Below are 27,347 nucleotides of genomic sequence, written 5' to 3'. Positions count from 1 at the left end.
CAATAAATTTTATTATTAAAATTAAAAGAGTTTAATACATTATATTGTATGGTTGCCCAAAGCCATTATCTGTTTTACAAATAGATCTTTGGCTCTGGACATTATAAGGAGATCTACTAACATCTAATGATTGAAAATATATTGAATATTACTTACTTTTAAGAAATATGTCTTTTGCAAAACGATATTTTAGGTCTATATACTTAGTCCTATTGTGATACTTGAGATCCTTAATATAAGCTATTGCTAATTGGCCATCACGTTGTATCAGGAGTGGACCTTCTTTTCACCTTTTGTTCCTAATAGTTCTAAGAATCTCTTGATCCATGCAACTTCTTGAATGGAGGTAGAACACTACATATTTTAGTTTCATGGAAGACTAAGACATTTGTTTGTTTCTTACTTCTCTAGGAGATTAGTCTATTATTTAGCAAGAATTCATATCTTAAAGTTTAATGTACTTGTATAAGTCTCTAAGCTAATTAGCGTCAATGTATCCTTCCAAGAGTACTACTTAGAACATTGTTAACATTAAGTATCACTAATGTCAAGGTGACAAGAATAGCATAGAGAATACAAAGAATCACTTGTAAAATCATATTTAGACATTGTTAATATTAATTTTTTTCAAGCAAAGCAAACTTTTGTCTAATTTTATAAACATAGGATCTAATAAGAAAGACATTCTAAAATTTTCAGATGTCATCCAATCTTATGAAAAGTTGTTTCAAACTGTTCTTAAACATGTCAAATTTTCATATAACACATGAGAACAAATATAACCACACTTTGGAGATGTTAAGGCGACAAATTGAAGCTTAAAGAATACATTGCATGTAGAGCTATTTTTTCTCAGATGTAATTAGTGCTCACAATGTTCATTTACTTTAGTTCTAATGAGATGATTAATGAGTCTAACAAATAATCAACTACTTTCAGCTATAAATAAAAGAATATTCAAGATAGAGCAACAACAACATATGATTAAGTGTGAAAACTCTAATTCATTAAATATGCATTCAAAGCTCTAATTCTTATACTCTATGTATTTTAGTGTTTATCAATATTCATTCTTGAAAGAGAGAGTTTGATGAAACCTGTCTTAATTACTTAGGGGTGAAAATAAAAGAAAAATAACTGAATGCCAAGAATGTAGCATAGTAGTGTGATCAAGATCGTGTTCTCTACATAGAGCATTTTCATTTGATTTCTATGTTAAATAAATATGCAAATACAATATGATAAGGGAAATGAATTTAGGGTTACCTTTAACTACCTACTATGCAAATATAATTAAATGATCCAATCTGCTTTACTTTTAGTATTTTTCTTAGTAATAATGGAGAGGTGAATGAGATTAAGTGAGGAATATATGGTGTGGATTTCTTAAGAATGCTTAAGTGGCTATCTTAATTCAACTAATTATGAAAGTTATTAATGTACGATTAAAATTGGTTTATTATAACTTGTTCTTTTTAATTAGATGCTCAAGTGAGACACTGAAAGCCAATTATAATTAGTCATATCATTTCACACAAACATGCTAAGCAACACATTCAATGAATCAGAGCAATAAGACACACACACACATTAAGGTACTTGAACTATAAAACCCAATCCAATCATAAGTTGTTCAATCCATAATGACATCTAAATGGAAAACTCAATCACAACTACATAGATGTCATTCCTAGGACTCGGCCATACATATACAAGTAGGAGAACATGAAATGAGATAATCAAAAAAATTTGGTAGGCTATATAGTACAGGTTGGAGTAGCAAATACCTTAGTAGGTTACTAAAGCGCCAACCCTAACCTGCCTCCTAATAGTGGGTTAGCGGGTTGGGCTTCTAATTTAGATATATGCTCATCACATTCAAATCCATAATCACAATGTCAAGATTCTTACTCATCGCATCCAGATTTGTGCTCGTCACATCTAGATTTGTGTTGTCTCAAGCTCTCATCACATTGTCACCCAAATCCTTGCTCATCTTCACCCATATTCATGTTCATCTTTGTTGCCAACCAAATTTGCTTCCTAGATTGTGTATCATTTTTTTTTATCTCTTTGTTTGTTTAGTGATTAATTTTCAACTCTAAAGCTAATGAATATATTCTTATTGTCTAAACTACTATAAGATCTAGATTTGTTATTAGCTTCTTCAAAATTCTCAAATCTAAATATTTTTTATTTTGGTTTTAAGACTGGTCTTACTATTAAAAATTTTTTTTTAGATCATTTGTTCATGTAGTCTAGAAAGTTCTTGACATTCTAAACTTCTCTTATCAAGACCAGTTCAAAATATACTCTAGAAAGCTATTTTTGATCTATCTATAATTTTATTTTTGTACTAATGTAAAATAAAAAGAGAGAATTGCTATGAGGTCTCAAATAAGAAACGTAATTACTAAAAAGTTCTAGTAAAAATAAAGTAGCTTGCAATGAAAAGTTTTAAAGTAGTAAATGACAACTATTCATTTGTTATTAGGACTTATTAGTAATTATTCTTTTTTATTGAGACTTCACTATAATTCTCCTTAATAAAAATTGAAGTAAGTTAATACAAGTTACTTTTCAAGATAGACTCATAGAAAATATAACTCGAGTGTATGACTTGGGTTATCTATCATGATAAGCATATAGAGGATTATTAACTTCTGGTTGACGCGATTTTTATCACAGATATTTTATGTATCTGACTTTGGTTCTTTGCTATAACTTAATAAATGAATCTTCTCTTAGTTGTTATTATCAACTGACAACCATTTGGAACCGATACAGAAAATGTCATACATTTTAGATTAGTCTTATCTAAACTGATTCTAAATCACTCTAAAAATGATTTCTAATCAATTTAAAAAACAATTTTTACACTGGTATAGTTTGCAAAGAGGAAGAGTGCATCACCAAAACTAAGATTGAGAGTTTTTTCTTTACAATGCAAAATTGACTTCCCTACATTGTTTATATTAGGCGATGGTTGAAGACTCGAATCGGATCAGATAGTCTGACAGTTCAAACTGTCAATTGGAGGTCTATCGGGCTATTTTAGTGGATTCAACTGTTTAGAACATTCAACCATTTTGGATTGTTTTTAGCTAGTAGCCATTGTTAACTTGTGAACTAAGTTGATGTTTTGAACATAGAAGTAACAGTTAAAAAAAGGATGAAATATGCAAATTTAAAATACATACTGAAATCATAAGAAGTTTTGAATTAAATGATGAAAATATCGTAATAGTGTATTGTAGGAAACTCAGATGAAGAAGAAGAAGTGAAATTGTGACATGAGAGAAAGAAGAAAGAAAAGAATATGTAAAGTGAAGGCCAAAGATGGAAGTAGAAGATGGAAGATATTTTGAGAAAGGAGAGGCACTTCATTATCTACTGACCAATGAATAAAAGAGCGCACTGTATTACTACCCATGGGATAAAAGAAATAAGGGTCCCTTCGTTTCTTGTTTCCAGGTGTAACTTGCCCCTCGTCCAATGTGAATATATTTTTTTAATATTTTTTCTTTTAATAATAATTGAGTAAGAACTTGACAAAAAATGAGAGAAAGAAGAAAGAGAAGAATGTGTAAAGTGAAGGCCAAAGATGAAAGTAAAAGATGGAAGATATTTTGAGAAAGCAGAGGCACTTCACTATCTACTGACCAATGAATAAAAGAGTGCACTGTATTACTACCCATGGGATGAAAGAACTAAGGGTCCCTTCGTTTCTTGTTTCCAGGTGTGACTTGCCCCTTGTCCAATGTGAATATATTTTTTTAATATTTTTTCTTTTAATGATAATTGAGTAAGAACTCGACAAAAAATACACATTATTGGAATATTGTTGGAAAATTAATTCTCACTTCGTAAAATATAATTTATATATATTATTATTAGGTAATTGAAAATTTAATCTTTCTGTTTATATTTATTGTTTTTATATAAAACTTTTTTTTTCCATAACTCACGCACATGTTATATATTAGATACAGAATTTAAAATTACAACTTTATTTTTAAAAAACATTTAAGAAGACCCTTGGTTTCATTTGTTTACATAAATTTATTATTTTATTAGAAAAATTAATCTTTTGCTCCTGATAGTTTTTACTCGTTTGTAACTCAACTCATACTTTGACTAGATGCAACTCATTCCCTATAGTTTTGACTCGATTGTAACTCAGTCCCTAAAATTTGACTCGCTACAACTCGGTCCTTATACTTTTAACCTTTTTATAATTTAGTCCTTCCTTTTATTAGATATATAATTTTATTTTTCAAAAAACACAAGAACTAAATTATAAAATGAATAAAATTATGGTAATCGAATTGCAACAAGTTAAATTTCAGGAATTGAGTTACACTTGAATCAAAACTATAAGGATTGAGTTGCATCAAGTTAAAGTAAAAGAACTGAGTTATAAACGTGTAAAAACTATAAAGATTAAAAAATTAATTTTATTTTATTTTATTTAATTATTATGTCCTCGCTTCAATGGAATAATTCCCGTTTGAACCATAACCCCCAACCTCTTTGACCTGATGCCGGGTCCTGCTTTTAGAATATATATATATATATATATCGGGTCACGAATGAGGGAGTTTAGAGATTGTACTTGTTTCATTAAAGGGCAAATTACCCTCGCAAAGTCATGCTTTTACTTATTTGCTATACGTACCCCTTGTAATGGAGTTTGGACTTATCTATTAAAGGAGGATCCATGAGTATTTTCAATATAGATATCTCAGACAAATTATTGTAATTGAAATCACTTAATATCAAATTTGGTTGCGTACTTTTGCAAACTTAAAAGACATTTTATTTTGACGTTAATTTTAAAGTGATTAAATATGATCCATTTATAAATATACAGTGAGTTTTTCCATTAATATAAGTGCAAAAATTTTTGTGGTGAATATTGTAGGGAAAAAGACAAAAAATACCCTCAAATATATAAAATTCCAAATCAGTGTTCGTGAAAAGCAAAATCTCACATCAGTACCTCGGTACTGATTTGGCATTTTCAGATGTTGACAAAAGACAAGCTTGCCCTTAATAAATTAACAAAAAGAAAGACACTGTGCCCTCTAATTAATCCTTTTCCTTCCAGTTCTTTTGCAGATTTCTCTCTCCCCTCCTCACTCTTTCTCTCTCCCTTCCCCACAACAACCTCACCATCAGCTTTATACCCACCAAATTAACTCTCTCCCCTCCTCACTCTTTCTCTGTCCTTTTCTCACCTTCCTTTTGTCGTTCCTTCACCCATAGCCGGTAATGGTGCAGATCTGAAGAAGACGATCTAGACCTCATTAGCATCGGAACTTCAAAGCCCATATTATCGAAAATGAAGGCAGAAGTAGAACGATGATGAGCTCTTTTGGCTCCCAAATGTTGGATCTCATTCATATCGATGTAAGGGTCTTGAAGCTGCATATAATAGTCAATCATAGCTTGAGCTTGCTACTTATGGTTACTCTCAAACATGGCATCGTTTCAGTCAAAATCCATGGCTTTCTTCTTCTTCGGTTGCTTCTTATCATCTCTGTCATCCGATAAAATTAACGAACTAAAAATATCCCTTTAGTTGTTCATCCTAGAACTGGAATCTATCTCAAAATGCAAGTTGTGGAAATACGAATAATCATCCAAATATTAAGAAATGGGAAGGAGCGCCTAATCTCTATAAAGATTAACTGGTCGTTATTGTTTCTAGGTTGGCCTGAGTTGTGCCCTAATGAATCATTAGGATGATGAAGAAATACATATATATAATATAGATAGAAGAAAGTGAGTGCACAAATATGAATGCCTTGTTGAAGATGGTGTAGTTTGATTGATGGAGACTTTGACTCATTTTTTGTGACAAAAAAAAAAAAAGACTGAAGCTTTGAAACTGTTTGAACAAGAAAAAAAGAGAGACAATAAAGCGGTAGCACTTGTCCAAATAGTGAGCAATGTTATTGCTAGTTGGATTTATGTGATGACAGTGTATGAATTAGGAGTTCACTACTTCATCAAACTTTTTGGTAACTGTGTAACATTTGGTGGTTATTTGTATATGAAAGACGCCATTTGAATTATATATAATATTTATTGGTTAATAACACTTGCATATGTATTCATTATAAATAATGTGAAAAATTTATAGCAGGGCACGCTAAGTGCTATCACATAAATATATTAACAACTTTGTTAGGCGAGTTGATGATTTTTTTAAATAGATTTGCAACACTCTTATATGTATTAAAAACAAATAATCAAGAAAATGCATTACAACTTTGTTAGGTGCATTAACAACTCTTTCAAATGGATCAACAACACTTTTATATGTATTAACAATAACTAATCAGAAAAATTCATTACAATTTTGTTAGACGTGTTGTCAACTTTTTCAAATAGATTAACAACACTTTTATATAGATTAACAACAACTAAGCATGTTGCTAACTGGTTAAGGCCGCTAACAACTCTTCCAAATATATTAACAACAATTTTATATATATTGATAATAAGTAATCAACAAAATTTATTACAGGCCAACCCAATTGAGAAACTTAGGCAAATCAGATATTGTCTCATTGTTAGGTGTGTTGACAATGCTTTCAAATTAACTGACAACACGTTTATATAAATGGACTACACTAACTTATTTTCTACATTATCTTTTCTTTTTGTTAATTTATCAAGGGCAAGCTTGTCTTTTGTCAACATTTGAAAATGTCAAATCAGTACCCCTATCCTGATGTGAGATTTTGCTTTTCACTAACACTGATTTGGAATTTTATATATCAAAGGTATTTTTTTGTCTTTTTCCCAATAACGTACATGCTTAAGCATACTAAACGACAAATGAATAATTGTTTTTCCTCTTACAGAAGAACATTTTATTGCTTATTTATAACGTAGGAAAAACTAATATGCAAGTGCTTATACTTTTTCCTCATTTTGAATCAAATCTTTAAAGTTACTTTCTTTTTCTTTATACAATAATTGTTCCAACTGTTTTATCTATCATCCTTTAGCTTAAAAAATTTTAGGTTGGCGTTAAACATTGTTGAAGAATATGATGAGGTGAATTGATCGACGGATCAAAGAGAAAATATGCCGATCAATGGTGGTGATGCTCACAGTGGTCCAATTCTAAAAGATACTGGCAAAGAATGTCACTGTTTCAAACAACCCATTGCTTTCTATTAGACGTCTTAATGGACGAGTCAAATTTAATGAAGTACTTATTTGGAGCTACTTATCATAATTACATCTATGTAAATTGAGACAAAATGTTTCTCATATACTACCTCCGGTCCTAATTATAAGATCCAGTTGACTAATTTGAGGAGATTAAGAAAGTAAGTTGAGTTAGTTATTTGTCCTAAATAAGTGTTATTTTTCCTAAAATATCCTTACTAATCAAGTGTATTGACTAGAACTATTATTGTTAGAAGGGCTACTTTGGAAAAAAATGTATAAATACGAGAGATAAAGTGGATTAGGGTCTTACATTTAGGACTAAAATAAAAATTAAACAGGGTTTTATATTAAGGACTGGAGGTAGTATTTGTTTTGTACATCGCAAATCATGATTACAAACTGCTTTTAAAAGCTCAAGTCATCATTTCAAACTAGCCTTGAATTGAGAGGATGAGAGGCAATGATTGTGACATACTATGATGGAGAAGCAGCAAAATTGGCAATGGCAAGGATAAAAACATAGGAAATGTGAAAATACTGAAAAGGAGTTGATTAAACTTTAGAAGAGGATAAACGATATTTAGAAACCAAAATTTTGAAGGGAAAAAAAAAAGAAACCAATATCAACTTAGGAAATGTGAAAAGTCAAGAGCGACAAATAAAAATTAGAAAAGAAAAAAAAAACAAAAACACAACTATTGGGCGAAAAAAAACATAGTCATCTTAATTTTGGATGAACGACTGTACTACCTTCGATTCTAAATATAAGACTCAGTTTGTGATGTAATTTATATTATAAAATATGTTTTATATTTAAGACCAGATGAGTAATATTTTTGTCTTGTTGTTTCAACGAAGCTTACTGTTTTATCCAAAAAAAAAAAAAAGAACGGATGAAACCGCAGGAACCATGAGAATCTAATTAAAAAGGAACTAACTTTAAGGACCTAATTTAAAATGAGGTATAAATATAAAGACTTGCATTTTATTTTAGTTTTCCCTATAACATATAACAAAATAAAATAAAATAAAATAACAACAAAAAATAATATAGAAGTAAGTATGCTGTGTATATTAAAAATATTAAAAGGAAATAAAAATAGTAAAATATAATAAATAGGGACATGACACATCACCTCAAAAGGTTTTCTTAATATATATTTAGTTTTTGTAAAAGAAATCCAATCCGAAATCCTAAACATCCTTGAAATCTTCCTAAAAGATGAAGACATTTAGGTTACCATAAAATAGGGCATGAATAACAAGTGTATAATGGTGATACTGATAGAATTTTTTTTTTGACCAGCAGGTGATACTGATAGAATGAACCATAGATAAAGTTAAAAAAAAAAAAAACATAAAAAAATAAAGAGGATGAAAAGCGTTACATATGCATTTCATATTTCATATTAATAATAATAATACGCCTCTATGTCCCGGCGGTGGTATAGTGTCGGAGAGGCATATGAAGTATCTTTTTATATTTTTCCCGTTCAACCAAAAAAAAAAAAAAATGTCGAATCCTAAGCATCAGCGTGAGTCTCTGACTGCCAGTGTGGTCGATTCGTCCCTTCGGTATCACACTGCGAATGTTGCGGAATCAGATGGACAGTCCTCAATCAGAAGCACGAAGTCTTACCCGCCCGCAAACGCTCTCTATGAGGACCTCGCTAACAGTTCGGACCTTTTCTGGAAAAACCTTCAGGACTTCCACAAATCCTTGGGCGCCAGCTTAAAGTGAGTGGGATTTCTAGTGTGTTAATTATGCTTTTCACTGATCATTTGTGGCGTTCGTTGGAGTTATTGCAGTCATTGAATGCCCATTGATGCGGGGCAACAATTTTTCTTTCACTTTTCGCCCTTGAGTGGATTTCTGTGCAGTATAATTTGTAATCATGGGGTTTTATTGGCTAAGGACCTTCTTGGTTGCTGATTTTCTTGATTATTAGTTTTGGATTATTCGTTTCTGTTCCGTTCTTTCTTTGTGTTTATCCTTGATTTGGTCGTGGACTTCTTTTTGCTTGATTTTAACGTAATCCTTGGTGCATTTTTTGGAATCCCAGGAATTCGCTTCTGTGACACTAGCTCTCTTATTTATTTCAAACCCATGTTTTTTATCTCAAACTCCATCCAAATAGTTGGGAATCTGGAAAAGTCAATTCAGACTGCTAGAATGATAACGAAAGCCTGATTATTCATGCTTTTTACACCATTGGTGGGATGATGATGTGCCAATATCTTTCTCTTCTACTACGTTTGTACAATAACGATCACAAATATAACTTCTCAATTTCTCAGAGGATATCTTTTGGAAACAAATGTTACCATCACTGGGAACTCATGACTTTGCGATGAATTTAAGCATGATATTCTAATTTTTTTTAGTGAAGCAAATGGTTAGGTGAGTGAAACTTATCTTGCAATTGGACCTTCTAAAGGTGGGAAAGAAACTCTTAATATGCAACTTTATACAATTGAATCAAGTTGAGGTTTTACCTTTCTTTGATCAATTTGGGCTTATGCTCAAGTAAGTTGATGCTTCCTTCTGATTGGCTCTACACAGCTTAATAAGTTGCAGCCTGTGCTTTTCTCTTCTTTATCTTTGTGTTAAGTCATGTCTGAAAGCGTGGCATGAATAGCAAGTTGCTCATACAATAGGTTAACAAAGCTGACATTCTTTTTCCCTTTATGTTTGCGTAGAGTTCCTACTATAGGAGGAAAGCAACTAGATCTATACCGCCTTTTTATTGAAGTCACTTCTCGTGGTGGGCTTGAAAAGGTATCTATTGATTTTTCTTAGGCATAAAAAATTTATTCTTCAAGAAATGTTACAAGAAAATCCAAATATTCTTTTCTCATATATTATAAATTGTATGTTCCTTTTCTGATAAGATATTGGTCAACTTGAGTTAGTTACAAAGATAAGTGAAAAAGGACATTTTTCATTCCAGTTGATAAGATGCTTGTTTTAGAGATTCTTAAGTTTGTAACTTAAATGTGACTCTGCTCAGTTGTCTTAAATATTTTGTTGAATAGATTATTTTGATTCTCCTTTTGGGCATGTTCTTGTACTAACAGGTAATTGGAGATCATAAATGGAAGGAAGTGGTTACAATCTTCAAATTCCCGAACACTGTAACAAGCGCATCATTTGCATTGCGTAAATACTATCAATCATTGCTTTATGACTTTGAGCAGGTTTATTATTTCCGGAAGCAAGTTCCTTCTTTTTCAAAACCTGGTAAGAAACAACGTTTGTTATTTCTCTTCTCTAATTATGATTTATCAGATTTTACTCCATTGACAGATTGATTGTTTCATACCATCAGATTCTGGTAGCAGGAGCATATTGACCTCAAAGGAAGGGGCTGCTTTGAGTGATTTACCAGGTCAGTGTTATCGACCTACCATAAGTGTGATAGGTTTACTGCGTTGATGTGTTATTGATTTGCCAGTAGTTATATATTCTATGCAATCCAAAAAATTTTAAAATTGGATCTATGTCCAGTCACGCAGAGATGAAATCTCTAGCATCAAGTATAAATAGTAGATTTTGTTTCTTCTGCCTTTGGTGCTGGGCCTATATCTTTGTTTGTTTGGGCACTATTGTATTAAATTTATTAGATTAATTATTAACTTTGTCCTTAGAAGATTACTCCTTTCATTTTGGTCCTTTTACTGGAAAGCCCCTCAAATCGATCCCCAAAACATTTTCAACTGAAGATTGTTTACATTTTAACACTGGTTAACATTTCTTTGTGTTATGATTAGTTTAAATATTTTGTTTTAATTAGGCCATGATAATCATCCTATTTCAACATGCAGAAAAATGAGTTTTATATAGTCTTTGACATATTTACTTGATAGTTTTGAAATCTCTTTTTGTTTTTTCATAAAAGTAGCACCCCTGCCATCTACTAAGTTTAGAGGAAAAATTTACACAAAATTTCGACAGTAGTCAATATGAATGCTGAACTAACCCTAATTAATGCGGGTTCATGGAGAGCTTAGGAGAAATGTGCCATATGACAAAATGAACAAAAAAGAAATAAAGAGGATGATGACTAAAAGTATAATTAAAGTCGAAATTAAACCAATTGTTATAATTTTATAATTTCTATATTTATTCTTAATTCCTACCAATGATATCGAAGCAATGATATGATTTAACAGAGCTCTGCTCAAAATATGAATGCAACAGCAAAAAATAAATGCAAGAAGATAACAATTGAGGGAAATACTGATGTTTTCGATCAACAATGCTCTCTCCCAGTTGGAGACAAGGCAATTTAAATGATTATAGTTCTCCTAAGATAATTTTAAAAATTGAAACCGTAGCTGTTGAAACTATGTCTAGTTTGAGTGAATGTTGTATGCTCACTATGTCTAGGGATTTGTGGAATTCTTAGGAATACATGTAGTTTGATGTTTTTACTCAATAATATAAGATCATACGTAAATTAGATGACACATACTCCTAGGTTGTAGTAATATAACTGCTGGTGGTTTTGATGAGAATAGACCCATATGGGTTGTGTGGCTTGAGGGGAGAGAAAACTAGAGAGGAAAATGGGATTCAGGGTTGTACTGGAAACAAGTGTAGAAAGGAGAGAGAAGGCTTAAGAAAAGAAGTTTTTCTAGTGGAGAGTGTCCTACCTCTTGAAAGTATAAGCTGTGACTGTTTTCCTTAGTTTTCTATATTTTTTTACTTGTTATCCATAGCTGTAACTCTATCTGTTGTGGCAGTAGTTTTCTTTATATTTCATGTTACTAAAGAATGAAGATATGAGGCTCCGTGACCTGTTAGAATCAATGCACTCAACTACCATCTAACAATATTTACATAAAGACGATCGACTACTATCTTCATTTTTTGATATAACTCAGTATTTTCAAGTCATTTTGGGTTTGAGACTAATCTCTGTTGGGTCGGGAGTGTTAAGGCTAAAGCCCTCACAACAAGCGCTTTTCCGGGGATTCGAACTTGTGTTCTTCTCCTTACGGGGGTGAGACCGCTTACTATCTCAACCAACAGCTTGTTATTATCGACTACTATCTTCTAATTCAACATTAGTCAACATAAATGATAGTCTACAGAAGAAATGGAGCTTCAAGTACATGACAGTGTGAGGATCTAACCGAAGGAAGGGGATCACCCAAAATTCGAAGCATGGGAAATCTTTAAAGCTAGTGTGTAGCTCTCTATGTTCACCTTGAAGGCAAGATGAAATTTGTTGGGGCTAGAATTGATGGAACCGTATCTGTTGGACCAAGACTGGAGAAGATTTTTTTCCCATGAAAAAAAAAATGACTTGAGGGGAAGGAGGAAGGGGGGCAGGTAGCTTCGTGATAGTAGTGTTAAGGCGTCTCAAGTTAGGCATCTCTAAGCCTAATTACTATTACATGCTCCATGGATTGAGTGAGGAGGGTAGTGAGGCAAAAGAAAACAGTATGATAGATATGAACTGGGGAGCTAAGTAGGAGGTTAAAGGAATATTTCAATCTGGTTTTGTGTGTAATGGACCCAATGAGAAAGTGGGCTTGGTTTATATTAAGGTAAATAAGAGTGGGCTGCGATAATGTGGGTTTTCATCTTCCCATTTAATAAAGACGTGTAAAATTCACATTGGCTGTGATAATGTGGGTTTTCATCCTCCCATTTAATAAAGACGTGTAAAATTCCACACTGGCCAAGTATTATTCAGATTACATTAGGGAGTGTGTTATGATATTTGAAAAAAGAAAGGAAAGAGAGGGAGAAGAGTAGGAGAAACAGAGGGACGAGAGAAAGAGAGGTACTGAGAATACTGAAGAGATTGGATATTCACTGAAAACAAACATCATAACATACAATTGATTTAGGAACCCCTTTATATAGGTTAGCTCCCAACGGCTAGTTCATTAAACTACCTGGAATCAACTAACTAAACTAACTAACTGTAACTAACTACTTCTTATATTTTTAATATAACAATGCCCCCCCCTCAGAAGATCCTTGCCCTCAAGGATCAATAATCTGAAAATCTGGAAATTGGTTCTGTAAACTGAATAATGATACCCAAGTCGCCTCTTCATCAGGAAGTCCCTTCCATTGAACCAGAACCTCTGTAATAATCCTTCTTTTCTTTCTGCCAACCCTCTGGTTTAATATTTTTTCTGGATATAGAGTGGTAGGGACTGCTGGCCAGTCAATAGGTGGATGTCTCTGCTTAACACTTGGGTCTGGACAGAGTTTAAGCATTGAGACATGGAATGTAGGATGAATTCTGGATTCAGAGGGTAATTCCAGACGGTAAGCAACAGCACCAACCTTCTTTAGAATTCTGTAGGGACCAAAGAATCTAGGAGCCAGCTTTTGAGAGCTTCTAGTTGCAGCTGAAATCTGCCTATAAGGTTGCAATTTAAGGAAAACCCATTGGCCTTCTTGAAACTCCCTATCTGAACGCTTTAAATCTGCCCTTTGCTTCATAGTATTAGCAGCCTTGTGTAGATGATGCTTTAGGACAGCTACCATTCTTTCCCTAGCTTCAAAACTTCTGTCAATAGCTTCAACCACAGCAGATCTAGGGATGTAGGGAACATATATTGGAGGTTTCTGCCCATACAACAACTCATGAGGTGTAATTTTAGTAGAAGTGTGAAAATTAGTGTTGTACCACCATTCTGCTAGAGACACCCAAGAACTCCACTCCTTAGGGCTTTCCCAACACATACAACGTAAGTAGGCCTCTAAGCATCGGTTTAAGACCTCTGTTTGACCATCACTTTGAGGATGGTAAGCCGATGCAAGCTTTTGTTCCACCTTTAGGACCTTAAGGAATTCTTTCCAAAAGTTGCTGATGAAGATTGGATCCCTATCACTTATGATTTCAACCGGGGCTCCATGTAACTTATACACTTGGTCTAGGAAACATTGAGCAAGAGTAGATGCTGTATAGGGATGAGAGAGGGGAATAAAATGGGCATATTTAGTCATTCTGTCCACTATAACCCAAATAACTTCCTTATTTCCAGATTTGGGTAGACCCTCAATGAAATCCATTGAAACACTTTCCCAAACCTTGCTAGGGACAGGTAGGGGCTGCAATAAACCTGGAGATGCAGTAGTCTCATATTTACAGCGAGCACAAGTATCACAACCCTTAACAAAGTCCTGCACATCCCTATGCAGATGTTTCCACCAAAACAGTCCCTTAACTCGTTGATAGGTGGCTTGAATTCCTGAATGACCCCCTTGTGGACTAGCATGAAGCCACTCCAATATTTCTGCCTTAATGAAGCATCATTTCCCACTGGAAGTTTGTCTTTCCTCCTTAAGTAAGTGCCATCCCACGTGTATTTTCCAAGAGCAGACCCCTTCCTTTCAATTTCAGAAATAATGGCAGCCAAATCAGCATCATTCTTCCAACTTTCCTGAATCTGATTCATTAATTCTGGAGAAGTAGTGTCAAGGGACATCTGTAACAGCTGTGAACTAGGTAGTCTTGACAAGGCATCAGCTACTGAATTATCATTTCCCTTCTTATACTGAATCTCATAATCATACCCCATCAATTTAGCTATCCAATACATTTGAAAAGGGGTCTTTAGCTTCTGTCCAAGCAAATATTTAAGGCTTTGCTGGTCTGTTCTGATTACAAATCTAGTTCTTTCTAGATATTGGTGCCAATGTTCCACTGCTTGCACCACCGCCAGCAATTCCTTCTCATAGATAGAAAGATTCAGATGCTTGGGAGCCAAAGCTTTGCTGAAAAAAGCTATCGGTTGGCCTTGTTGCATAAGAACAGCGCCTATACCCAAGCCACATGCATCGGTTTCCACAATAAATTGCTTAGAAAAATCTGGTAGAGCAAGAACAGGTGCTGTAACTAGGGCATTCTTCAGCTTGCTGAAAGCTGTAGTGGCAGAATCATCCCACTTAAACCCATTTTTCTTGAGAAGTTGAGTTAGGGGCTTAGCCAACCCTCCATACCCTTTAATAAATCGCCTATAATAGCCAGCCAAGCCTAGGAAAGCCCTTAGGTGCTTAAGAGACTGAGGAATAGGCCAATCAGCAACTGCTTGAATTTTTTTAGGGTCAGTAGAAACTCTTCCATTGCTTATAATGTGTCCCAAGTACTCGACATTCTTGGCAGCAAAAGTGCACTTGGATTTCTTCACAAAATAGTGGTGTTCCCTTAGAATTTTGAAAGCTTGAATCAGGTGCTCCACATGATCTGTCAAGGAAGAACTATAAATCAGTATATCATCAAAGAAAACCAAAATAAACTTTCTTAAAAATGGTTTAAAAATACTGTTCATAGCTCCCTGAAAAGTTGCAGGGGCATTAGTCAATCCAAATGGCATTACTAGCCACTCATAATGCCCTGCATGAGTTTTAAATGCAGTTTTATCTACATCTTCAGGTACCATTCTGATTTGGTGGTATCCAGCTCTTAGATCCAGTTTAGTGAACCACTTGGCAGCCTGTAATTCATCAAGTAAATCCTCAATGAGAGGAATTGGGTACTGATTTTTTATAGTTTTCTTGTTCAGCTCCCTATAGTCAATGCACATTCTCCATGTGCCATCCTTTTTCTTAACCAAAACAATGGGTGCTGAAAATGGTGAGGAGCTGTCTTGTATAACCCCATTCTGCAACAATTCCCCAACTAATTTTTCAATGACATCTTTTTGAGCTGAAGGGTATCTATAAGGTTTTAAGCTTATAGGGTCAGCTCCTTTCTGCAAAACAATGGGGTGGTTATGACCCTTTCTCAATGGGGGAAGACCTTTTGGCTCCTCAAATAGGTCAGCAAAATCATTTAGAGCCTCTTGTACTTCCTGTGGGACCCTTTCTTCTACTTCTTGAATTGAAAGACACTGCTGCAATTGCTGCCCTTGTGGTTGCAGCAAGTGAATCAAGAACATTTGCTGCTCTTGATCTCTCTTGTAACCCAGCTTCTTAGGTGGCACTATCATCATTGAATTAGGAGGGGTAGCTTGAAGTTTACACAGCTGCCCCTTGTACCGGAAATGCATAGTGAGGGTCTCATACTCCCAAAAAGCACTCTTAATAGTTTTGAGCCACTTTAGACCCAAAACAATATCATAGGTCTGTAGTTCTATGATTCTCAAATCACATGTAAAGTCCATGCCCTGCATACGCCATCTAAAACCATGCCAAATTCCATGCACCTTCAATCTTCTACCTCCTGCAACCTGAACAAAAGAAAAATCAGTACCACTATCCTTCCATCCTAATTTTTGAGCAAGGTTAAAATCTAGGAAATCATGAGTACTTCCATTATCAATTAGAACTTGAATACTCCTTTTGCCCACAAATCCTTGAATCCTCATGGCATCCGTGCTGTCAATCCCTTTAATTGCATGAAGGGATATGAGTGGCATAGAATCTTCAGCTTCCTCTGGTTCATTTTCCTCACAACCACTGATCTCCATTGGTTCTTCCATTTCAATGAAATGGAGCTGCGTTTTCTGTCGCTGAGGACACTTATGGTCCCTTGAGAATTTCTCATGGCAGTAGAAGCATAGGTTCTTGGCCCTATGCTCAGCTTCTTCTTCGGCCGTAAGAATCTTGGAATTCTTGTTAAAGTTCTTGAAGGCACCGTTTGTGTTTTTCTGGACAGTAATGGCAAGCTTATCTTTGTTCTGGGTGCTGCCATTAAGCAATGCATTCTTGTATGGGGTTGATGTTGCAAGAGACATGGACGACACTAATGAACCAGGGGCTACATATCTAGTTCCCCTTTCCCCTGTTTTCTTTTCTCTAATTCTGTCGTTGGTTATCTCCTGCATCCGGGCAAGGCTCTTAGCCTCTCTAATGGTTCTGGGCCTGAACATTCTAACGGGCCCAGATATTTCTTCCCGAATCAAAGAAAGATACGCATCAACCAGCAAGTCTTCGGCCAAGTCAAATTTAGAAGAACAAAGATCGAACTCAGAATTAAAGTCGGCCAGAGTCCCCAGTTGTCGCAGACGGAGAAGGTCGCCCATCGGAGACTCATATGTAGGACCGAAGCAATCCTTTAATTCTGCGACGTAATCTTCCCAAGCTGGCAGAGCCCCTCGCCATCGCCGTTCGCACGCAATATGCCATCGGAACGCGTCTTCATCAAGGTGTAAGCTCGCCATTTTCACTTTCGCATCCTCGGGCGTATTATCCAATTCGAAATACCGTTCACAGCGCAAGACCCAGGCGACGACGTCTTGACGAGAGAATTTCGGAAATTCCATTCGAGTGAACTGCATCTGCCGAGGTCGCGCCGCATCGTGATTTCGCATTTCTTGGTTTCGGTTCAAGATTCTGGGTTGCTCGCGGTTTTCATTCTGGGTCGCCACCAACAGTAGAACGTCCTCCATACTTCGCGCCAGAACCTGAAGTTGATCGGTGACTCCATTAACCGTTTCCTGTAGCGTCGAGACGGAGCCCAGTTGATCTTCGATCACTTGTAAGCGTTCGTCTAATGCTTTGTTGTTTACCATTGTTCTCGTTATTGGCATACGGTGTGGAGTCGCAGTGGGTAGGCCGAGAATCGAAGGCTCTGATACCAATTGTTATGATATTTGAAAAAAGAAAGGAAAGAGAGGGAGAAGAGTAGGAGAAACAGAGGGACGAGAGAAAGAGAGGTACTGAGAATACTGAAGAGATTGGATATTCACTGAAAACAAACATCATAACATACAATTGATTTAGGAACCCCTTTATATAGGTTAGCTCCCAACGGCTAGTTCATTAAACTACCTGGAATCAACTAACTAAACTAACTAACTGTAACTAACTACTTCTTATATTTTTAATATAACAGAGTGACTCTAGCAACTCAAAACTAGGGAAAACTATTATTCTGCTTTCCTTTCTTTTTATCTTCAGCCTTTTTTTTTTCCCATCTCTAAGTATTGTTTCATGGAATTCTAAAATTTTTTAAAGGCCGATGGAACTGAGTTGTATTATTTCTGTTTAACTAAGAGTAGTCAGCACAGCCCTCTTTAATGGGTAATGGAAGAGGAATAAAAGCGAAAAATGACTACCAAATCCTAGTCTTAGTGCTGGAATAAGGAAAGAACAGAACAACAAGCAAAAAGTAACTTCCCCTACTTTCAAGAGGTAAGAGGCTCTCCCAACAAGCTGCTCCTGCTGTCTGTCAAAACCCCCCTTGGACCCAATTCCTATTGATGTCTGTCAAAATCAGTTTTGGTTTTGGGAACGCCTTCTCTTGTATTCTTGGCCTTTTTGAATGCTGGGCGCATCATTGGCTGATAATTCTGAGGACTAAAAAGAGGTGTCCATCATACCGTCCTCTTGGACTCCTAATTTCTTCTGTATCTTTTAAATATAATCGAACTTCAATGATTGTTGAACGCTGATGTGGTTTTGGTTGTGTTCTGAATCTTTTGGCTGCCTAAGCAGCTTCTTAGATTATGATGTCTAACAGCTCTGCAGCAGCAGAAAATTTAACAGCATCGAACAGATGCTGATGGCTGTCTGTTTCTGCAGCTGCTGCTGTGGCAAGTAAATTTTAACTTCTTAAGCTCAAATACGCTGTAGAATTCATAGAAACATGGATAACAGATGGCATGCATTTGGAGATGTGTAGAGGGCTTAGATTTTGATGTTAGTGGTGGTTGTGTGGAAGCATCAAAATGGACTCTGATGCCAAATTAATGCCAAACCTGTTGAGGTAGAATTAGGGAAGATGTGAAACAAGGAAGAGTGGTTGTGGGGAATTAGTAGGAGGGAAGGCAGAAAAAATAAAATCCTATATGATGATTTTGATGGGAACATTTTGGAGATTCACACTGCAACAGTTAGCTCGTGAGGCTTGGCCCTATAGACCACATCTCCTATGGAAATGTGTAGAGGTCTAAAAAATGAAGCCTGAACTTAATAAAAAAGAAATTATAATAAAAAATTGTAAAAAGAAAATCTCCTGCCTTTCATTATTTCTGTAATGTTGACATTACACTAATGTATGGCCTAAACTTCAATTGTTAATGATAGGAAGCTAAGTTGTAGAACATGAGCCCGGTGTATGAAACTATGAACTTTTTCCCTTGAATTACGAATTGTTTTCCTAGATAAATTGTATCGTCAATTGTCTCTTAACTCACGGAAAATGATAAAACAAATGAATAACTGCTTTAGTCTATCTTTGATGTGGATTTTGTTATCTTATATGCAGCTAGTACGTTCGAGCAGCAGCTTGGCTCTTTGGTGCCTGGTACCATTGATTTGAAGTTTGATGGTGGATATGTAGTCACTGTGAATCTGGGTTCTGACCAGTTGAAAGGTGTGTTGTATCATGTTCCTCTCAATGGATCCCAGAGTTCTGCATCCATCCCTGCTTCTCAGAATCGAAAGAGATCAAGGTTGGGCTTGCATGATCCATCTCGGCCCAAATCAAACAGGAGTGGCTACAATTTCTTCTTTGCTGAACACTATGCCAGGCTAAAGCCTTCATACTATGGGCAAGAGAGGGCAATTAGTAAGAAGATTGGGTTTTTATGGAACCATCTCACTGAAGCAGAAAGACAGGTACACTAAATGTCTGGCATGCCAAATGTTCTAGTCATTATCGTGCCTGGATATTTTATCCTGACTTGCAAGTCTGTTGGTGTCCATTTGGAGATATATAGTTAACTGAGATGTTATTTGGTTTGGTAAAGATTCAAATCGCATTTTACGTCACTAAATTTTCTGCTGTCTGATTTTAACACTTTCAGCTAGGTGGCTATATATATATATATAGAATTAAATTAAAATATACCTATCCGTGTTCGTCAAATTGCCATGGTGAGCATGAGCCGAAGCCCATAATAGAATCTTAGAAATGCTTGGTGCCTGCATACACTTGCTTGCCATGAAAGGAGCAGGGATGTGAAAATTGCTCCTACTTTCAGCATGCAATATTATTTTATTATTTTATTTATGAATGATGTTCTCATACAATTCATACGCTGCTCTAATGCCAGATTTACCAGGAGAAAGGAAGGAGAGATAAGGAGAGATACAGGACTGAGATGGAGGAATACAAAGCCTCCAATAATTTGACTCCTCAGTAGTAGCCTCCAATTGCTATATTGAATTACTTCAGTTTTGTGCTTGTTTTTTCTTTTTCAGTAAGGAGAATCCCAAGGAACAACTTTGGGATCATACTGGTGGGAGTTATGATGGTAGGGTTTGTGAAACTGGTTGTATTTGTATCTCTTTTAGGGATAATTCATAGTAGAAGCAAGGGTCTCTTGTTCAGCTCTCGATGCTTCATTATTTATTCCCTGGACTTGTTCTCCATTCTTCCCTTCTATCTCTTTCTTTCTTCATGTTTTTTTTTTTAATATATATATATATATATATATATATATGCACAGCTAGTTGACTGGGTCACATTTGATTATTGTTGGGTTTAAATGGGAGTAGCTCTGTCAGGAAGTTTTCTGCATTCACGCAGACTCTAACTTGAGATCCTGTGGTACCATTTGGTACGAAGTATTAAAAATAAGAGATTGGAATTGAGATTGGGATAATCTATTAAAAGAGTATTTAGCATAAGAGATTGCTTATTACATGGGATTAAAGAAATTTATGTATGTGGGATTGAGAAATACCATAAGAGGAAGTGATATTCTCCAATCCGATTTCTATGGGTTTGTCTAATCCCATGTAATAAGTAATTACTCATGCTAAAAATTATTTTAATGATTTTTTTTTCCAATTGTAATCTTGGTTCTTATCTCTCATTTTCAATGCTTTGTACCAAATGTAACCTATGTTTAAACAGTCAAAAGTCCCTTTTACTAGAATTATCACTTGTTGGTAGGCTTGTTCTTTCATTTTCATCTTGGATTGGTCATAAGGCCTAGCTTTTGATTTGACCCCACAACAAAGGAAAAATAATCGGTAAAGAAGGAGAAGAAGAATCCATTTTTCCTTTTTTTTTTAAAATATTTTTTAAGGGCTGTAGGGCATCCGATATCTCAAGTTGATTTTACTTCAACTAGAGAATCTATCAGGGGTTTAAATTAAACCGATATCCTTTGCTGTCAGTAGTGTGATTGCATGGATGCAAGGAAACATGTGTTATGCATGTTTACATCCATGCATATAAAGAAAAAATTTAATTCTGAAAATAAAATTTCAGTTGTGGAATATTTAGTAAAAAATTTAGATAAAATTAATTTGAGGGTCCTTATTGTTTCTCTGAATTTTGAATTACATCCTTATAGTCTTTTTCAATTTTATCCCATCCTTATTGTTTCCTCAGTTATCAGTCTTGGTCCTGTTATAAATGCTGTCAATTTAGCTTTACTAGGGGCTGACATGGTGCTGAATACACGCCATCTTTCCCATAGGCACCTCCTCCTCCCTCAGATTCCCCCCCCCCCCCAAAAAAAAAAAAAAACACTAGTGCTATAGAATGACGTTGCTACTCAAGCTATTACAGCTCATCAAATTCTTGCCAAGATTTTCTATACTAGTGGTCATTGGGCTAGGAGAATGATGACATTTCTTGGATTAGAGAAGAACGCAAAGTTGGAAAGAATTTCTATGGCCTTTTCTTTTCTTCTCCTCCTCGTTCTCCTCTTCCATGTTTCAGATTCTTCTTCTAAGTATTCATCAACATCTTCATTTGTGTTGAAGAGAAAGAAGTGTTGGTGGAGGTGAAAGTGCTTGCTGCTTCCACTAGGTGCCACCATGTTCTATCTGTTGTACCAGGACCAATCTACTCTAGTGTTAATATATCCCAAAGAGCAGGCACCTCTCATTCCCTCGACCCCATGCCGTCTGGTCATTGGATCCGAAGATGGAATGTTTGTGGAATCTCCATGTTGCCGCAAGAGCCAAAGCTGAGTCGCGACAGCTAGCGGAGCACCACGATCTCATCGAACCTTGCTACTTACTCTCAGTCGACTCGAGCTCTGTTACTGCAGAGAGATCGATTGCCATGGGAGGTGGCAACAAGGAGGGTACAATTACAGTTGCGAGAAGGAAGTGATGAATCTGAAACAGAGTGAGGCTTCTGCAAGAGGAGATAAAGATGATGATGATGGTGGTGGAGAAAGAGAGAGATAATGGTGTTGTTTTGAAGGGAACTATGTGGAGTAGGGAGAGAGAGAGAGAGAATCTGAGGGAGTAGGAGGTAACTTTGACGAGATGATGTGCTTACTCGGGTATTTTTCAGCGCCATGTCAGCCCTGATCAACCTAAACTAATGATATTTATAACAAAATGACCAGGACTGATAATAGAGGAACAATAAGCATGGGATAAAAAAAGAGACTTAATTTAGTGAAACTATGAGGACCATCAAATTAATTTTCCCAAAAATTTGGAAAATATTTATTTCAGGCTTATTCCATTATGACTCACTAATATTTATTTCAGGCTTATTCCATTATGACTCACTTCTGTTAGGATCCATAATCTCTTAACGCGTGTCTTCATTCATTCTAGGAATTACCGGGTCAAAAAATTCTATGATTTAAATATTTTCAATAAAACTACACGTAATGACAATAAATTAAAGATATTTTACAGTTTTAAACTAGAATAAAATCATTCTAAAGGCTGTGGTGTGGAAAAGTTCTACTGCGGTTATTTTATGGGAATTTATTTACTTATCGATTTAGTTATTTATTTATTTCCATAACCCAAAGTAGAAGAAAATTCAGATCAGAGATGTACTGCGATTCGTAGGATAATTATATCCTTATTCAACATGCTAGATAACTGCATGAAATCAGTGTAGCCGAAATAGTGTGCACGAAATTCTTTTTTTTTTTCATTTAATAATTTTTCAATTAAATCGTCAAAATAGTAAGTAGTAAATACGTCACAGAGCGGTATAGGTTCAATGTTCATTACCTGGATTGTGATTTAACCTTGTTGTAATTTCATTAATATATTTGTTATGTGTAACAATTATTTTAGATTAAAAAGGAATAGGAATAAAACTATAAAGTATAAATTTTAAATTGATGAGCAACCTAAACTTTGAAGAAAATATTAAGGAGCTAAAGGATAAAAAAAGAGGATTATTATAATTTAAGAGACAAGAAAGATACACCATACTAATGCTTTTTATAATTAAAAAAGAACGATAATAAAAATGCGTTCACCAGAAAAAATGACAACAACTTTACCTAAATAAGAAAAACTCTCGATTAAATTTATTAATGCTTTTAAAATTTTTTGATAACGCTCAATAAAGTTCTTCAAATAGAGAATAATTAGGTAGTGAGAACATTTATTTACTAGTTAGGAAATATTAAATAAAAAAAATATGGACTGAATTTTTAAAAAACTTGTAGAAAACAGCCTTATAATATGAACAGGAGTATGAAGGAATTTGTGCCCTAGATTGACATCATACTTTTACAATACTACTAGCGATTCTACGACATAATGCTTACTTGAAATGCTCCGACATTGATATCATTAATCTCTTTAAGCCAAAAGTCAGATAAATTTACAATTGTGCACAAAATGGTAAGAAAATCGAGAGACCTTAACAGTAAAGGATCATTTCATAAAACAACTAAAGAAACTAAACTTTGCAGGCTTATGTGGGGATAACAACCACCCCAGAAGTGGGTAACAACTGTGAAACAAAAAACCTGAAGACCATAACTAACAACATGAACTGTACTAAAAAGCATAGTGTCACCTTATATAGTCTTTTCTGCACCGTAATTGTCTCCTCAACTCCTAAAATATCACTACAGTAGTTTCCCAGCTCATCTGCTTTGTTCTTGAGCATTGCTGCCTTGCTTTCTGCTATTCCAAGCTTGTTCAGAACCTGTGCTTGCCTTTTGGATGATGTTTCCAGTTCTTCCAAGACTCTGTGTTGATAAGCTTCTGCAACCTTAAAATTCTGCATCATTTTTGTGATTATCAGGTATTCAATCTCTGCTTCTATCTTTTGCCTGAAGAAGCCCTCAAGTTCAGATTCCAGTTTAAATTTCTCTGCCAATAAGTTAACGGTGCTACCTGATTCTTCGGTAGGAAGTTCATGACTTCCCAGGACTGTTGCAAGTTCATGAATCCTGGAATCCCTCAAAGCAAGCATACCCTGTAATTCATTTAACTTGCTTTCCAGCACATTCGCTTTCTGTGTCAGGATCAGAATCTGAAGTTCTAAGGAACTTGAATATGTTGGTTTGGTTCCTTCTGCATCAGATTGACCAGATAAGCATGATTCACGGAGTCCAGGATCTAGAGCAGTAATATCAGCCATTACATTGCTTGACTTGATCGAGTCATAATCTGATGAGAGGGGTTCATTCCTAATCTCCCCAAATTTCTTGATTTCTGCAATAGTACATATGAATCAGATTTTAGATTTTACAGTATGAAGAGACACATGCAATACTTAATACTTTCATTAAAGACTAATCATGCACTCCAAACAAGGAACGTCATATAGAAAATTGGATTTCTTCTCGCGTATGATACAATAGCAATAAGAAACCAGCCAAACCAACTTTAAGTCATGTTTTTCAGTAGTCTTCTCAAAAGGGTACAACATGCATGATTACAAAAGAAAGAGTCGCTGCCAAAGCATAATGTTATACGCGTTAGAATTGCAGTTAAAGCTAGGTCATCCCATGAGTTATTAAGATTTCAACGGGTACCTTACTAAAGACCCAGAAAAAAATCAAATCAGCTTACACTTGTCATTCTTCAATACTAAGCATAAACAAAATCTTTGTCTAGTAGGCTGTGGACCTTGTATGAAAAGTACAATCTTCACAACTTAAATTAGATGGAAAACCCTAAAGCAAGCTATTACATATCTGGAACAACAGCACTACATCTCCTATGAAGGACTGAAAATAAGTAATCAAAGAAAATACCGATTAATGATAATATCCAATTTACGGACAACATTGATATTTTACTACCTTTCGAAGTTTGAATAAACAAGAAGAAGATGAAGCAAAGAGGGGAAAATTAAAGTGGGAAAAGGATTGATGGAACATGAACAGACATCTAGCAAAAGATAAGAAACTTCCCACCACCTCACATAACACAATAAAGAGAACCATTTCACATACCAAATTATTTTCCGATAAATTCCTCCAACTTATTTTCACAGTCATAGTGAGTTTAGACTCTAGACAACCAATAGATGACTCTGAATTTACATATTCCTTTGTAAAATTTGCTCATGAAGAATTTTGTCAATAGAATATACTTGACAAGAAATTGTTTGACAACTTCGAATGATTAGGGAATAGTAAAGTAAAACAAGTATTAACATATAAGAAATTTTTACACTAGATCCACAAATCCTAGTCATGGATTGGCAAAATACGTCAACGCATGTCAGAAAATCAAGTATTACCAGAAAGAAAAAGAAGAAAATAAAAAATACATGTACATACCTTCTTCAAGTGCCTCCTGCACAGATTGAAGGTTACGCATGCACTCCATAAGTGGATCCCCTACTTCTGAATAGTGATTGTTCACACCTTTTTCTTCTATAACATCTGAAGACAAATTTGCAGGCAAATTCCCCTGTAGATGATCCTCAGTTTCATTGCAATAACCAGCTTGAACTTCCCCATGGGACTTTTCATCAGTTTGAACCTCACCGCTGTCAATTTTGTCATAAATAATTGACCTTCTGTCATGCTTTCCGTTCTCATTTGCTTCAAAGACACCTTGGTTAAAGTTGGAACTTCTTAAAGAAGGGCTGGAATGAGAATTTTCCTTCTCCATCTTGATTTTTTCGCCTTTAGGTTTCTTGCTGATTTCTGTGCGTTCCCTCCCCAGTTGAACCCGCTGGGTTGAGCTGGCTAAATTTTTTGAACTCATATTCTTAACCCGTCTTTTCTCCTGAGCAAGCCCTGATACAGGAGACATGTCATGTCTAAACTTTGGTGTACTAGTTGCTGAGGAACACTTGTTACTCCTATCTTCACTATTCTCAGAATCTGTGCCAATAGCGAAGGCAGCCCCAAGAACATATCTAAAATCAGAATCAGAGCCAGATCCGAGGATAGTAGAGGCATCAATCAACCCAACATTATTATCTATGTTTGAGGATATAACAGAGTCCTCACTACTTTGCTTAATATCATGCGCAAGAGGTTGGCTGTTACTTAAATTGGCAGGGTCAGGTAAACCTCGCTTCAATGTTTTACTCTCTACACTTACATTTGGATCCTTCACAATCTCCCTCCTAATTCTCCTCCATTTCTTCAACCCAGAACCCTTTGACGCAGGAGATGAATCCTCAGCATGAACTTTGCCTCTTCGATGCGTAACCTCTTCACCAACTGCTTCAACAGTACTTCCGAGTTGATCTGATGTTGATGTGTTAGCATCAGAATGTCCATGGCCACCGAATTCATAATCAATCTCATTAGCAAAAGAGCCGTTATTCTTAGTCCCATTCTCATCATCGTGGGGTGATTTTTCTAGGTTCACCTCATTTTCTTCCACAGATTCTAGGGCTGAACCTTCACTCTCCAAATCCATAACAAAAACCAATTCCCTCAAATACTCCTCCCAAATTAATTCAGATCAACATAATGAAATAAAATCAGACATGCAATCATCCAATTATACTGCTAAAAATCTGGGATTAATTCAAGCAATAAATAGATTGAGAATTGACGAATTTCACGGCGAAGCACAGTGGGAAGAAGAAAAGTACATGTCTACAAATTCAAACGTAAACGAAATGGGTAATTATGAAATGCAAATGAGTGAATGGGGAAAGAATACATGTGTGGTCGCGTGGTCTACCTCATTAATTAAGCCCCTGGAATTGAAGAAGATGATGATACGAGACATCACCGACCCTGAAACTTGGGATGGTTCTTGGAGAGCAGAAACGAGCGGTGTACTATAAATGTTGTTATTATAATTATTAGGGAAAATCACTAACAGGTCCCACAAAAGGCAATTTATTACTTTGAGGTCTCATGAAATGTCAAAATCACTGACAAGTCCCAAGGGACCTCATAGTAATATTTTCGTTTTGTAAAATGACATTACTGCCCCTCATATTTCAGATTCACATTTACTCTATCATTACGATTTACAACCTCAGCAGCGACTATTAACAACCTAATGAGAGGGCGTTAACAACCCTAGCAGTATCCGTTAACAACTTACTTTATAGAATATATAACCTCCGCATAAGAGT

At 35.4% G+C, this 27,347-nt stretch overlaps 2 protein-coding genes across 5 annotated transcripts; one reads left to right on the top strand and one right to left on the bottom strand.

Moving 5' to 3' along the window:
* Positions 1-8,689: 8,689 nt before the first annotated feature.
* Positions 8,690-20,482, top strand: LOC114712677 (high mobility group B protein 10-like). Its single transcript, XM_028897228.1, has 6 exons — positions 8,690-8,928; positions 9,892-9,970; positions 10,270-10,432; positions 10,521-10,580; positions 19,374-19,726; positions 20,164-20,482. Exons 1-6 carry the CDS (start codon positions 8,705-8,707, stop codon positions 20,251-20,253), a joined length of 969 nt encoding a protein of 322 aa, XP_028753061.1. The 5' UTR covers positions 8,690-8,704; the 3' UTR covers positions 20,254-20,482.
* Positions 20,483-23,597: 3,115 nt separating this feature from the next.
* On the bottom strand, positions 23,598-27,033 carry LOC114712669 (WPP domain-interacting protein 1). Of its 4 annotated transcripts, none has more exons than XM_028897218.1 (3): positions 26,945-27,033; positions 25,576-26,537; positions 23,598-24,499 (listed from the first exon to the last, which is right to left on the bottom strand). In XM_028897218.1, the coding sequence occupies exons 1-3, from the start codon at positions 26,947-26,949 to the stop codon at positions 23,751-23,753; spliced, it is 1,716 nt and encodes a 571-aa protein (XP_028753051.1). In that variant the 5' UTR covers positions 26,950-27,033; the 3' UTR covers positions 23,598-23,750. The 4 variants fall into 4 exon arrangements, with proteins under 4 accessions (XP_028753051.1, XP_028753049.1, XP_028753050.1 ...); XM_028897216.1 differs by having other exon boundaries at positions 25,576-26,856; positions 26,945-27,028; XM_028897217.1 differs by lacking the exon at positions 26,945-27,033 and adding an exon at positions 26,624-26,937.
* Positions 27,034-27,347: the final 314 nt, after the last annotated feature.

This window comes from Neltuma alba, unplaced genomic scaffold (assembly GCF_004799145.2).
Source record: "Neltuma alba isolate B1F8T4 unplaced genomic scaffold, ASM479914v2 tig00011390_pilon, whole genome shotgun sequence".
Taxonomy (NCBI): Eukaryota; Viridiplantae; Streptophyta; class Magnoliopsida; order Fabales; family Fabaceae; genus Neltuma; species Neltuma alba.
This window is presented reverse-complemented; position numbering and strand designations above follow the sequence as displayed.

What these genes read in the sequence shown, in the direction of transcription:
- LOC114712677 (XM_028897228.1), top strand. Translation starts at nt 8,705, where the DNA reads ATGTCGAATCCTAAGCATCAGCGTGAGTCTCTGACTGCCAGTGTGGTC. An exon ending in CTCGTGGTGGGCTTGAAAAG is followed by an intron (nt 9,971 to 10,269) that starts GTATCTATTGAT and finishes TTGTACTAACAG; the next exon opens with GTAATTGGAGATCATAAATG. An exon ending in TCACTGAAGCAGAAAGACAG is followed by an intron (nt 19,727 to 20,163) that starts GTACACTAAATG and finishes CTCTAATGCCAG; the next exon opens with ATTTACCAGGAGAAAGGAAG.
- LOC114712669 (XM_028897216.1), bottom strand. Translation starts at nt 26,674, where the DNA reads ATGGATTTGGAGAGTGAAGGTTCAGCCCTAGAATCTGTGGAAGAAAAT. An exon ending in GCAGGAGGCACTTGAAGAAG is followed by an intron (nt 24,500 to 25,575) that starts GTATGTACATGT and finishes GTACTATTGCAG; the next exon opens with AAATCAAGAAATTTGGGGAG.